Source organism: Sorex araneus, chromosome 1, assembly GCF_027595985.1.
Source record: "Sorex araneus isolate mSorAra2 chromosome 1, mSorAra2.pri, whole genome shotgun sequence".
Taxonomy (NCBI): Eukaryota; Metazoa; Chordata; class Mammalia; order Eulipotyphla; family Soricidae; genus Sorex; species Sorex araneus.
Window position 1 is genome coordinate 10,231,190 of NC_073302.1, and position 15,659 is coordinate 10,246,848.

Below are 15,659 nucleotides of genomic sequence, written 5' to 3' on the forward strand. Positions count from 1 at the left end.
TTGAACTCATTTGTGGAATATAAAATAACATAAAGGGAGACTAACACCCAAGGACAGTAGAGATAAGGACCAGGAGGAATGCTCCACAGTTTGGAAGCCACCCTCACAGGTCGTGGGAAAAGACAGTTCAGATAGAGAGGGAACCACCAAGTAAAGGATGCTTGGAAGGTCCGCTCAGGATGGGAGATGTGTGCTGAAAGTAGACTATAGTCTGAACGTGATGGTCACTTAATACCTGTATAGTTAACTACAACACCCAAAAAGCGACAGAGAAAAGGGGGATGTACCTGCCATAGATACGGGGGGAGTGGTGGATAGGGTGGGGGTAGGGGGAGGGATACTGAGAACATTGGTGGTGGAGATTTGGCACGGGAGGAGGGATGGGTTCTCGATCATTGTATGAATGAAAATTAAGCACAAAAGTTTGTAAGTCTATAACTGTACCTCACGATTATTCATTTATAAATAAATAAATTAATAAATAAGACAATCTCTGGCACTTTAGGGAGGGCACCAAACCCAAACGCCCCACCCTACTCAAGCCAGATAAATAGTCACCGGCCAACCCACACTACCTCCACTACCCAGCCACCGGCACACTCCAGGACGCTCTCCTGACCACGCAGGCACTTCATAATACCCATTATTCCCGCACCATATTTGGTGGGGTTCAAATATGTTGTGAACCATTATAACACCTCTAAGGGCTATTGGAGGTGACCCTAAAAGCCTCCATCCCACTCGGAGAGCACAGCAAGCTACTTAGAGTATCCCACACACATGGCAGAGCCTAGCAAGCTACCCATGGAGTATTTGATCTGGCAACAATAGTAACAACAATCAGCTTCATTCACTTGACACAGAAAGAGCCCCCAGTATGGCAGCGTTAAGAAAGATGAGCAAGGAGAGGCTGAAAAAATCTCATGGAAGAACTAGACTGCCAAAACAAAGAAAGATTAAAATGATTGTCTGTACTTTCAATGCACATAAGCTGGCATCAGAAGCATCCATCGAGGACCTAATGGTACAAGCACAGAAGATCAAGTATCATTGGTTTGACCGAACCGAGAAGACATCAGTCACATCATGCCATTTTTGACACTGGAAAAGAATTGGTCCTTGGAACATGGGACAACAGAGGCATCGGTGATGTCGGTGTCCTTGTCAACATGAACTTGGCCATGAACATTGATTCATTCGAATACCTAACATCCCGAATCGGATGATTACAGTTGAATAGATGTGGCCCACTGCCTGCAGTTTCTATCTTTGTCGTCTACACACCAACATCCAACTATGATGAAGAAGAAATTGAGAGGTTCCACATGGAACTGGAGAAGTTCTAAAAAGAAGACCACACCTTCTGCAAGGTCATTTTTGCTGATTTTAATGCCAAGATAGGTCCGATAAGGTCGCGCAAAGAACTCCTCATTGGGACCAATGTCCTAGAATGGAGCGATCAGGGTGAAAGACTATCTGAATTTATCATGTCGACCAAGACCATCCAGGGTAACTCACTGCTCCAGAAGGCCAAATCTAAATGCTCGACATGAGAGTCTCCTAATGGACAGTTCCACAATGTAATTGACCACATCATATTCAATCGAAGGTTTTGCCTGACCAATGTCGCTGTTGTCCCAAATTCCAAACGGGATCGGACCACCATCTCCTTTATGCAAAATTCTACTTCATAGATCAGGAAGAAAGGTCTGCAAAATTTAAGTCTAAGAAGGCAACTCTGAGAATGACCACCCACTGGGATCTCTTTGGCACTACAGTAGCAACATGGGAAGATGCCGTCATTGACAACATCAAGGAGGAATACAAAAAACTGGCTCAGCACCTCATGTCTGTGCGAAGAATGCCGAGATTGAGAAAGCCACAAACAGACACCTGTCTTCGGAAACTCTCAAGCTCATTTGTGAACGTGGTTTGGTGAGAGTCTCAGGCAACCACAAGCTAACATCCACGCTTGCAAAGCTGTGCAGAGATGCAATAAAGGAAGACCTCAAAGAGAGAACAGCAGTGTTGAAGTTTCGGCAGACACCGGAAAAAGTATTCGCAAAGCTCGCCTGTACTTAGCCAACTATAGGACCAAGATGACTGCCCTCTGAAGTCCTGATGGATCTATCACATCTTCCAGAATGGCAATGGAGAGGATTATTCACAACTTCTACTCGGATATATTTGACAGTTCTGTTTACCTGCCCAAACACCAAAATCCACAGGATGGATATGTCATTCCCAATATCCTCCCTTTGGAAATCCAACACCATTTCATTGGTAAAAACGCATACAGCACCTGGTCCGGACAAGGTCAGACCCAAACACCTGATGAATCTGCCACCAGTACTCAACAATACACTTGCTCGGTCCTTCACACACTACCTGTCTGAATGCAGGTTCCATCTCAGTGGAAAAACCAGTAGGACTGTTCTGTTGTACAAGATGGTAGACATTCACGACATCAGCAACTAAGGCCAATCTGCCTGCTGTCTCTCTTCTACAAGTTGTTCACTCATGTCATCCTGAATAGTATAGGTAGAACACTAGATGAAGGACAACCATGCAAGCATGCCAGGTTCCAAATGGAATCAGCACGATCCACCATATACACATGTTGGCCAAACTCATTGAAGTTTCCCGAGAGTTCAAGATGCTGCTAATGTTCATCGACTTAAAAAAGGCCTTCAATTCTGTTGAGACTGAAGCAGTCATCGAAGCCCTAGCCATACAGGGTGTTCAAACTCAGTACATCAAAATCCTCAAAGAGCTGTATTGCAGATCCACCACCAGGATCTCATAATTCTACAAGGAAGTGATCATTGATGTAAGAGAGGGGTGCGGCAGGTTGATACCATTTCAATGAAACTCTTCAGTGCCACCTTCATGCAACGACTGGAATGGGAAGGAATGGAAGTGAAGATAGACGGTTGGCAACTATACAACCTCTGCTTCGTTAATGACATTGTTCTCCTAATGCCAAACATTAGCAAGTGGCAACAAGACTATGCTCATGAAAAAAGAACTATTCCTTGAAGCTCCATTTGCTCTCAATGGAATGAACATCTTTGAATGCAGCAGCTATGTGTACCTGGGTTGAGAGATCAACATGAGGACAATTTTGGCGCCAGAACTGCACAGGAGGAAGAGAGCAGTATGGAATACATGCAAGAACATTGAAGAAGTGGTTAAGAGGGTGATTAACCTTCGACTCCAGGCACGTCTTTTCTATTCCACCATTCTTCCTGCACTAAAATACACCCCAAATACATGGGCCCTGTGCAACCAGGATGAGAACGCTATTTGGGTATCCCAAAGAGGAATCGAAAGAGCTATGCTAGGAATATCATATCTCACTCAAGTAAGAGAAGGAATATGGAGTTCTGACCTCCGTGGAGAGTCAAGAATCAGGGATGCTGCGATTCAGAGACAATCGCTGCACTAGAGCTGTTCCCGACTGGATTCCTCAGGAAGTCAGAAGACCGCGTGGCCACCACCAACTAGATGGTCAAAGTTCTTCGTCAAATCCCTGAATGAATGGTTTCTGGATCTTCCTGTTCCTGGAGCAAGCAGATATCACTGGGCGGCACTAGCACGCAACAGGAACAAATGGACATGTTACTGGCGTCTACTTGAGCAAATAGAAGATCAACGGATGTGATAAAGTGATAATAAATAAGAAATTTGTTACTTCCCTAGGAAAACAAGTATTTTGAAATTTTTAATTTTGAAAACTATGAACTAAATCTTCCTTTTTCTTGGTGACACTTATTCATGCAGAACTTTGCAATCATGGCAGAAAATTCTTTTTTTTATAAGATACTGTTTCAGAATTTCTGAGAATAGTGCATATATTTGAGTTACAGTCAGAAATATTCGATTCAAATAGTTTATTCAAGAGAAAAATTTCAAACAGAGATAGAATAAAAATTTCTTCCTCTCTCCGCAGCTGCACAAGCGTGAATCCAGACCCAGCAAAACCTCTTTCGGCATGGGCAACTCCTCGCAGAATGTCTCCAGCCTGAAACTAAACCTCGGCCATGGGCCTGCCCAGGTGGGGAAAGGTATTTCTCTCTCTTTCTCTTTCTCTCTCTCTCTCTCTCTCTCTCTCTCTCTCTCTCTCTCTCTCTCTCTCTCTCTCTCTCTCTCTCTCTCTCTCTCTCGCCTCTTTCTCTCGAGGGATGAAGGGCGAGGTGTCCGCCATATTAAGACGACCATAGATGGGATTTACGACAAAAACTGCAGCAAAAGGACACGAGGGTGCTCTTGGGAAGGTGGGAGACACCGGCCCCTCCCACCGCCGAGATGTGATCCCGGGGGCCGCACGCGTGTGCGGCCTCTCCGCAGCTGCACAAGCGTGAATCCAGACCCAGCAAAACCTCTTTCGGCATGGGCAACTCCTCGCAGAATGTCTCCAGCCTGAGAACTAAGCCTCGGCCCCGTGCCCGCACAGGAGGGGAAAGGTATTTCTCTCTCTTGCCTCTTTCTCTCTGGGGATGAAGGGCGCGGTGACCGCCATATTAAGACAACCACAGATTGGGTTTTCAAGCCTGCAATGATCCAATATCTGGAAGAAATCTCCCTGGACTTATTGTTAAAATACAGAAATTCAAAACTATAGGTCTGAATCTAGTGGGGTACTCCTAACAATAGTCATGTTTGTGTTGAAATATTGAATGCAACCAAAGAAAACAGAATGTAAAATGAAACTTATCAGTTACGAGGTAGGGGGTGGGGGGGAGGCGGGATGGGAGGTGTACTGTGTGGCTTTTTCTTTTTTTTGGTGGTGGTATATGGGCACTGGTGAAGGGATGGTTGTTTCAGCACTGTATAACTGAGACCTAAGCCTGAAAGCATTGTAATCTTCAACACGGTGATTTAATAAAATAAAATTTTTATTTAAAAAAATTTCTTCCTGAGGACATCCCACTATATACTAAAGACTGCAGTCCTCAGGTCAGGTTTGTCTTCCTAACCCCAGCAGAGTCCTAGTCTCGTCATTTTTTTGGATCATGACAGCATTTGTCTATGACCATGCTCTAACTTAGAGTTGAGAATTGTGGCACTTTAACCTGACCCATTTCGATGCAGGGTAGCTCACAGCTTTCCCGGGCTCCATTCCGTCCCTCATCAGGACCCTGCTTTGGGGGTGTTAGGAACAAATGGCAACTGAGTTGAGAAAGCAGATGCCCAGGAGTAAATATTATTGGAGTCAATCAACTCCCAAGTTACAAAGCATAATATTAACTGTCTTCCTGTGTCCATACAGAAAGGACATTTCTTTCAGGTAAACTAAGTTCCCTGTAGCAAGGCTGAAAGGGCAAACCCAGTGATATCCTACATTCCAACTCACCATCCACTTGAACTTTGCTAGGAATATGACTCAAAACCACCACTTTTAACCAGGTCAAGATCTCTTAGAAGCCCATGGCTCCATCTTATCTCACACAGTACAACAGGTTTTTGTGAATTGATTTTGCAGCTTGCTGCTACACTGTGTTTAGTTGTTTCTAAGACGTTTTAAGTGGAATCCCTCAGAATCTCTACATACAATATTATTTCATCTTAAAAATGGGGATATTTCATTTCTTTTACAAATTAGATTTTTAAAATATTTTTGTTGTATAATTGCTGCATCAAACTGGAGCAATAGCACAGCAGGTAGGGTGTTTGCCTAGCATATGGCCGACCTGGGTTCAATTTCTATATCCCTCTCGGAGAGTCCAGCAAGCTATAAAGAGTATCCTGCCCACACAGCAAGCTTGGCAAGCTACCCGTGGCGTATACGATCTGCCAAAAACAGTAACAAGAAGTATCACACTGGGGATGTTACTGGTGCCTGCTCGAGCAAATCAATGAACAGCAGGACGACTGTGCTACAGTGCTACAATTGCTACATCTAGTAGCAATTTTATGGAGTTTTGGAGATACAATGGATATGGAGTGGAAATAGTGGGTATCCTTGCCTTATGTTAGATCTCAGAGGGAGGTTCTTTCACCATTGAGTATGATGCTAGCTGTGGGTTTGTATCTGTAATATAGGCTTAAACTAAAGAAAATCTTTAGTCTCTATAAACTCCATCCTCTCCAGGGCCAATAATAAAACAATTTAAAAGCAGTAACCTTTTAGGGCTAGGAGATAGTAAAAACTTTTGCCTTGCATGTATTCAGCCCAGGTTCAGTCCCTTGGCACTAGACAGGGTCTTCCAAACACCAGAAGAAATGATTCCTATCACAGAGTGAGGGGAAATCCCTGAGCACGACTGCATGTGAAGGGAGAGGAAAGAAGAGAGGAGGGGAAGGAAGGGAAAAGAGGGAAGGGGAGGGAAGGATCCAGTGCTAGGCTCTGAATGGGGGAAGAGAGGAAAATTAACTGCACAAACTCTGCCCTAAAGTATGATTATGAAGAAGGCGGTGTCATACAAATGGCAGCCCATATATGTGATAGTCACTTGAGGGGAACATTGACGGGGACAATACATGTTGAAGGAAAAATTGAAAGGACCATGTGCATATAAGCTCTTCACTGAAAAATCTTAATGGAGTTCAGTTGCCTATATCTATATATGCATATTATAGAAAGAATATTATTCTGGTATACAAAATATTGCATCACATTGTTATAATGTCATGTAGGGACAGCTTAGGTAACTTCCACGGGTTTGTAAATAATATATTAATAAACTGTTACATGTCTATTGATGCTTAAACAGCTGCCAGGATGCCCCTGATACCTCGGTCACTCTCAGGTGGCTTCACAGGCTCAGTGTCTCCAGTCCACACACAAGCTCCTCCCAAAGCTCTCTCTGGACTGAGGCAATTATCCTACTTTCCTTCCTTAACCAGGAGCTTAGGGACCTTTCACTTCACCTTCTCTATGTTTATAAAGGTCTATTCTTATTTCTCTGGAGTCAGGGATGGACACAGAAAACCCAGGCGTTTATGGGTAGAAGGATGCTTTCCTCTTGCTCTTTATTTCTTGTTATCTAGGAAGGAAGCTGATCAGAATTTTAATTGAGTACAAGAAGAGAATTTTCTGAGCTACCAAGAGTTGTTGGGATTGGAACAAGCTGGAATTCTAGGTGAGCAAAATGTGTCTCATATGCTTAGAGGTCTGTACATGCATTTAATGTTCAGCGCTATGTTTGGACCCCTTCTTGGGTGACATGGATCCATGAATATTTCTTCAAAAGTTGTGTCTGTATATGTGTGACATCTAACTTACACTATATATTATAAAAAGAGAGAAGAGAGATAGAGGGAGACAGAAAGAGACTTATCAGACAGAGGCGTGTTTATGACAATAATGATTGTCCCTCCAACCAGAGAACATGCACCAAGTAAATTATTATTAATCAGATGCAGAGAAGACCTGACTGTGGTTTGGGGTCTCATCTTCAACTATCAAAACCCTCACTCTAATCAGTTCTAGATTCTTATCTTTGTACACAAATAACAGAGTTGATTAAAGACATTCCATCATCTGCACAGACAGAGATGTTTGCTGACTTTGAAATAAAAGTTTCTTTAATATACCCATGACCAGCATAGGGGAAGAAGCTTGAAATCAAGCTTGGGGAAGTTTGGAAACCATTGAGTAATCTCAGGGATGTTGCATAATGAGATATTTCATTTGTTTATGGGTTATCTTCATGTATCATGCTAAGATTGATGTGTTTGTGAGTAACTGATGATGTCTTATTGGCAACTAGTATTTTAGTTGTGGTATCTGTGAACTCAAGGCAAACTGTGTGACTCACCCACAGATACCTTAAGAATCTGTCCGTAGTGGCTATTATATTGCATTGAGCATATGGTTTTATAAGCTTTTTACCTCTAATAGGGTATCACACACTAATTCCAAGGACACCAATAGCTCAGTAGGTCTGTTAGGGTCTAATTATTAGCCTGTACTTCTGTTTGAAATACCTAAGGTTCAGTTACTAACCAGTAAACAAAGAGGAGCTAATTCTTTATGGCAATGCTATTTTGAGAATTAAATTGGACTATGTACAACATTAATGAACACGATACTTGTCATGTAAGAAATGCTCAGTAAACAAGGGGCATTTTATTGTGTTTCTCCAAAATTTCTTTTTGTCATATAGGTTCTTATTTCTCCAATAAAAAGTGCATTAAGGTAATAGTCTAGAGAGTACAAGCCAACATGAACTTCTTTTCATAATTTGCTAACACAGCTTGAGACCCTGCTCCTGAATAATGAACCAATCATCTTCTAAATTATGTGTGAAATAATTTTTATGCTATAATTTGTTAGTTTTCTTCTAAGTGATTTCTTGTTTCTCAGCCTCCACACAGTGATACTGTTATCACTATTCATAAATTAATGATTAGATTAGGTAGTGACCAACTTAGATGACATTAGTGGAGAAAACCAGTGCCCCTAGCAGTTCATAGTTCTTTGAACTAGGATATTTTTTGTCCTTCTCCAGGACATGAATAAAAAAGCCAATCAAGATTCCCTCCACAAACTTGTCAAGAGAAGTGAGCATTGCCGAGGTGGGGTGTGGGGTGGTTAGGATACAGAAGAGTAAAACATGACAATAATAGTTGGGAATGACCATTTTGGAGAGTGACTGAGTGTTAAAAGTGGGTAAAGGGATACACCTGAGGGATAATCTTTCAATTATCATTATTGCAAAATATAAGACCCAAAAGAAAATGGGTTAGGTAGGGAGGGAAACTCGGCACATTGATGGTCCTACACACTTCCTACACACTGGTGAAGGGACAGGTGTTGGAACATTGTATAATAGAAACCCAATCTTGAACAACTTTACAACTGTTTATACCATTGTGCCTCAATGAAAGAAAAATAGTTCCACGGCAGTATGTTTCAAAATCCTACCCTCAGACTTCATTTCCAAAGAAATATTAAATCTATAGTCTACATAAGAAATCTACATGACCCCAGTTTAAAATTAGTTTTCCACACCTGTGATATGAAGGACAATATAATATGCCATGTGAACCATAAAATCTCAAAATGTATTTCTTTTCAATAAGGTGTTTGAAAACACATTGTGAATTGAAGTGATCTAAGCTGATACTTTTGGAAGATCTAGAGTGGTATCACATACAATTGTGGTTATCCTAAATAATGAGGAGTGTGAAGGCCACACATGATGAGTAGGTCACAGATTCTTACTGAATACAAATTGTAATTTTACCTGTTTTATTTATGAGTGATACAACTATGCACCTTTAGATATTGGATCTTTTGTTCTTCATAATTAGAATATCTAATATAATGCTGAATTCATACTTTGGTGAAGATTTTTAAGGTATATGTAATATCCACAAAATAGTGCCTGTTTTTGGGTAAGTTGATGGCCGTCAATATTTTATATGACTTTGAAAGTTAATAAACCACTGCTATCAGGAAATATAATACCTTTGATAAATAAGGATCCAGAAATTTTCACTGTGTTCTATACTAGTGTAGATAGTTTTCACAGTTTTAGAGGAAACTTTTTACATATGTTCTAATGCCAATATTTCTATGAAATTATGGTTAACGACTAGAGTGACATGACATAATACAAAGGTGAGCACTCTTTTTACAGAGACCTATGATTCCTTATGAACTATTATAAACTTCGTGCTTTGTGTAGCAAACTGAAAAAATTATGTTGTCCAAATCATTTTATGTATTGCAGCTGAGTGATAGTACACTAGGTAGCCTTTTGCCTTGCTCAAGACTGGCCAGGGTTTAATCCCTGTCTTTCTATATAGTCTTCTGAGCACCTCCAAGTGAAATTCCTGGTGCAGAGCCTTGCACTCAGTTATTCTTCAATAAAAAACCCTGATAATTGCCAGAATAAAATCTTTTATGTATGAAAATCAATAACAATACATGAATTAAAATTTGTAAATAAAATAAAATATATTTTAAAAACAGGAGAAAAAATAATTTAAACCAAAATTATTTTTTAATGAATCACCATTAGGTACAGTTACAGACTAACAGACATTCATGATTACATTTCATCCCTACAATGATCGAGTATCCATCCCTTTACCAATGCCCATTCTCCACCAACAGTGTTCCCATTATTTCTCAAGACATCCCTCCCATCTTCCCCTTACCCACCAGCCTCTGTGACAGGTACATTCCCTTTTACTCTCTCTCTCCTTTGGGTGTTATAGTTAACAATACAGGTACTAAGTGGCCATCATGTTTGATCTATAAATAGCATCCATCTCCAATCCTACGTGAGCCTTCAAAGCATCATTCAATTAGTGGTCCCTTCTCTATCCCAACTGTATTTTCCCCCAGCAAGTGGGGTTGGCTTCCAAACTGGGGAGCTATCCTCCTGGCCCTTACCTCTACCATCCTTGGGTGTTAGTCTCCCATTCTGTAACTTTACATTTCACAAATATATACAGTCGTTATATGTCTGTCCATCTCTTTCTGACTCCTTTCACTTAGCATGATACTCTCATGTTGATCGACTTATGTTAGAAAAGATGAAATCATAAAAACATTTTTGTAATAGCAAAAAACATGGGGCATGGCGTTTGCCTTGCATGCACACAACCTGGGTTTGATTCTTCCGTCCATCTCTGAGAGCCTAGCAAGCTACCAAGAATATCCTGCCCGCACAGCAGAGCCTGGCAAGCTCCCCATGGGATTTTCGATATGCCAAAAATAGTAACAACAAGTCTCACAATGGAGATGTTACTGGTGTCCACATCCGAAAATCAATTAACAAAGGTAGGACAGGGCTACCGTGCTACAGTGTTACCAGCTTCTTTCAAAATGAAATATTACTACTGATATTAGAGTGTAATGTACCATTGTAACCTAAATGGCAATTTGTAACCTAAATGGTTTATGTAACCACATGTGAATAGTTAAAACGTAATAAACTTTATATTCTCACAAAAAGTTGGCTTTATATGATGTTACAGTATTCATTCTCCAAAGGATTCCCTGTTTCTTTCGTCCCCAGCAAAAACAAAAGCAGCATGATGAGAGGAAATGAGACCAGAGTTTCTGAATTTCTCCTCGAGGGGCTCCCTATTCCACCAGAACGTCAGGGTTTGTGCTTCATCCTCTTCCTGCTCATGTACCTGACCACAGTGTTGGGGAACCTGCTCATCATCCTGCTCATCCGGATGGACTCTCGTCTCCACACCCCCATGTACTTCTTCCTTAGTGTCTTGGCTTTCGATGATGTGACTTACTCATCTGTCACTGTCCCCAAGATGTTGATGGACATGAAGACGAGTCACAAATCTGTTCCCTATGCAGGGTGCATTTCTCAGGTTTTTTTTTTAATATTCTTTGCTAGTACTGAAAACTTTCTTCTTACAGTGATGGCATATGACAGGTATGTGGCCATCTGTCAGCCGCTCCACTACACCACCATCATGAGGCAGGAGCGATGCATTGTTCTAGTAGCAACATCCTGGATCATCAGTGGCTTCCACTCTTTGTTGCACGCCCTCCTTTTGGCCAGAGTTTCCTTCTGTGCTGACATTACCATCCCCCACTTCTTCTGTGAACTCACTGCAGTCCTGGAGATCAGCTGTTCAGACATTTCACTCAATGACCTGGTCATTTTCATTGAGGGAGGAATTTCTGTTTATCTGCCATTCATCTGTATCTTGGGCACTTATATTCGCATATGGGCCACCGTCCTGAATAATCCCTCTGCTAAGAAATTCTTCAAAGTCCTTTCTACCTGTGGGTCCCATCTCCTTGTTGTATCTCTGTTCTATGGAACCATTCTTAAAGTTTATTTTTTATCCTCTTCCTCTTCCTCAAAAAATAAAGATATAATTGCTTCTGTGATGTACATGATAGTCACCCCCATGCTGAACCCTTTTATCTACAGCTTGAGAAACAGAGATATAAAACAAGCCCTAAGTTTGCTCACTAACAGAGTCAAGTTCTGTAGTCAAAAAACTTAATGTGGATGCATTGCCTACTGTGCATTAAAATAATCAAGGAGACTATCATCCTAAAACATCTATTCTTTGTGTGCACATATATCTCTGAGTTGTTGACATACTTATGCTTCCCTCTGCTAACTTATTCCAGTTTTATGCCCCACTCTGACATTCAATGACTGACATTTACTGAGCAATGATTAGAAACTATGACGCATTATTTCAGCATGTTTAGAACTTGGGATTTGGAAAATTGTAAAGATACCAAAACTAGGAATAAAGAAGAAAACTTCCCCAGGTCTACTACCTCTCTATGAAATGCCACTCTTTTTTTTCTTTACATTGTAAGGATTCAGGAAATTATGTACCTAAAGGTTGTCAAAAAAACTAATTGCCTATATAAATCAGATATTCCATTTAAATATTCTGAACTTCCCATTCAAAATTTTCCATTTAAATATTCTGAACTTCCCATTAAAATAAAGACTCTTGGATTTACTTACAAGTAAGGAATCCTGCAAGTTCAAATAATTCTGTTATTTCTAATACATAAATCATTTCTAAATTTTATACATGTTTTAAATCTTGATGTATTTGATAGTTACAATGGATACTAAAATGGTCATGACATGGATATGCCTGAGTATGTGTGTGCGTTAAATACGTTCAACATGTTACACACCTTCAATGTTGTCACTTTTATTGTATATTCGTGTGATTTATGATTACCTAGTAGTGTGAAAATTCAGATGGGAGTTATGAAAGACCATATTTTTGAGACTTAAAGGTTATGTAACATATATTTGTGTAAAATTACATGATTTTTGTATATTTTTGTAAAATTTCACGCCATGCTTTATATAAAACTACCACTGTCATCCCACTATTCATTGATTTACTCAAGTGGGCTCCAGTAATATCTCCATTCGTCCCTATCTTGTGGTAGTGTAGCTCGATCACATATTGGGTGCTCTTTCAGGGTCAGGGTATTAAGGACCATCATTGTTACTGTTTCTGGCATATTGAGTACACCACAAGTAGTTTGCTAGGCTCTGCCATGTGAGTGGGATACGCTCGATAGCTTGCCGGGCTCTCTGAGAGTGCTGGAGGTTTATGGGGTGGCCACTAATCGCCTTCACAGGTCTTCTCAGCCAAATTATAATATTTCCTTCTAGATTTGTTGCCTACTGTCTAAGCCCCATCAAATATCGTGCGGTAATTATGGAAAATGAGTAGGGAGTGTCTCATAATGTGGATTTCCTGACCTCATGGTGTAGGTATATGTTCACTCATATGTGAAGATTGGCCTGAGTGTGGTAAGCGGCCTGATGTGTGGTGGCACTTGGGTTGGGGAGGTCCGCTGCTGGGGCTGGGCACCTTGGGGTGGTCAGGGCTCTCACCCATGCCTCACTGGGTGCCTCTAGTGAAAACATCCTGACGCGGAATCTGGTTGCATGGTTATGGGGACCTGATTATATGCTCCCTTCTGGGAGAAGCAGCCTTGAGTTCTGGACTGTGGCCGATGAGATTATCTGGTACCAGCAGGAGATGGCTTATGCATGTGATCCCTGGGTCGCCGGAGAGTAGGAGAAGCAAGGAGAGGATCTCTGCTCCTGGGTCTCATTGTGCCCAGAGTTTAGGTCACAAAGTTCTGCATTACCTGCGTTCCGTGGAACTTCATTCATGCATGAGCCTTGGCTGGAGCGTGAAGTTAAAAAATGTGAAAGAAGCTCACAGAAACAATAGTCTTCTATAGTAAAGTCGCTGCTTATTAAACCAAAGTCTATGGCTTTCCTATATGCAAATAATGAGAGAAGAAAGCAGTATGAAAAAAGAAATCCTGTTCACATTCATGCCTCAGAAAATCAAGTACCTTGGAATCAGCTTAACTAAGCAGGTAAAGAATCTGTGCAAAAAAAACTACAAATGATACTTCAAGAAATAAGAGGACACAAGGAAACGAAAAGATATACCCTGGCCATGGATTGGGAGAATCAACATTGAGAAAATGGCTATACTCCCCAAAGCATTATACAGATTCAACGAGAGCCCTATTAGGATACCCATGACATTCTTCAAGGATATGGATCAAACACTCCTGAAATTCACATAGAACAGAAAACCCGCACTAATAGCTAAAGTAACTCTTGTGAAAAGAAGATGGGATGCATCATCTTCCCCAATCTCAAACTACTACAAAGCAGTAATAATAAAAACAGCATAGTTTTGGAACAAAGGCAGAGCTGCAGACCAATGGAACAGGGTTGAATATCCTTACACACACCATCAAATATACGATCATCAAATCTTTGATGAGGGAGCAAGAAATGTGAAGTGGAACAAGAAAAGCCTCTTTAATAAATGTTGCGGACAAAACTGGACAGATACATGCGATAAAATGGCTCAAAACTCTACCGAACACCTTGCAGAAAAGTCAGATCAAAATGGATTTAATACCTGAACATCAGACAGAATCCATCAGGTACTTTTAAGACAAGGTCTGAAAAACCCTCCATGACATTGAAGCTAAAGGTATCTTCAAAGATGACACGACTCGGAACAAGAAAGTTGAAACAGAGATGAACAAATGGGACTGGCTTAAACTAAGAATCTTTTATACCTCAAAAGAAACAGTGACCAGAATAGAAAAACAGTCTACAGAATGGGGAAGGATATTAACCCAAAACACATCTGAGATGGTTGATATTAAGGCCATACAAGCAACTAGTTGAATTCTACAAGAAGAAATCATCCAGTCCCATCAGAAAATGCGGGGAGGAAATGAACAGAAACTTTCGCAAAGAAGAAATCTGAATGGCCAAAAGGCACATGAAAAAATGCTTCATCAGGGAGATCATCAGGGAGACGCAGATCAAAACAATAATGAATTATCATCTCACACCACGGACACTGGCACACATCCAAAAGAACAAAAATAACCGGTGTTGGATTGGATGTGTGGAAAAAGGGACTCTCTCTCACTGCTGTCAGAAGTGCCAAGTGGTTCAGCCCTTTTGGAAAACAGTATGGGTGTTTCTCAAAAAATTAAAAAGTCAGTCCCATTTGATTCAGAAAAACAACTTCCGGGAATATATCCTAGAGATTCAAAAAAGTATAGTAGACATGATATTTGCACTTGTAGTTTGATTGCAGCACTGTTTACAATAGACAGATTCTGGAAAAAGCTGAGTGCCCGAGAACAGATGACTGGTTAAAGAAACTTTTGCACATCTACACAATGGAATACTATGCTGCTGTTAGAAAATATGAAGTCATGAAATTTGTATATAAGTGGATCAACATTAACAGTATCATGCTAAGTGAAATGAGTCAGAAATGGAGGGACTTTACAAAATAAAAAATTTTAAAAAAGAAAGTTGGAGAGCAAAAAAAAAGATAGTTAATAAATACTACAATACTTTTAGTTATTATAAAAATAAATAGAGGGACAGACATAGAAGGATTGACTCTTTGTGGAATATAAAATAACAGAATTGGAGAATAACACCTAAAAATAGTAAAGATAATGACCCAGAGGATTGCTCCACAGCTTGGAAGCCACCCTCATGTGTCATTGGAAAAGACAGTTCAGATAGAGATGTAACCACCATGTAAAGGATGCTTGGAAGGTCTGCTTGGGATGGGAGGTGTGTGCTGAAAGTAGACTATAGACTGAACATGATGGCCGCTTAATACCTGTATTGTTAACTACAACACCCAAAAAGAGAGAGTAACAA

General features: G+C 40.6%; 1 protein-coding gene across 1 annotated transcript in view; it reads left to right on the plus strand.

Moving 5' to 3' along the window:
* Positions 1 to 10,995: 10,995 nt before the first annotated feature.
* Positions 10,996 to 15,659, plus strand: part of LOC101544268 (uncharacterized) — a 40,429-nt gene continuing 35,765 nt past the window's right edge. Inside the window, exon 1 of the mRNA XM_055127537.1 lies at positions 10,996 to 11,716. Within this exon, the coding sequence (XP_054983512.1) occupies positions 10,996 to 11,716 (721 nt within the window). The remainder of the gene's footprint in view (positions 11,717 to 15,659) is intronic.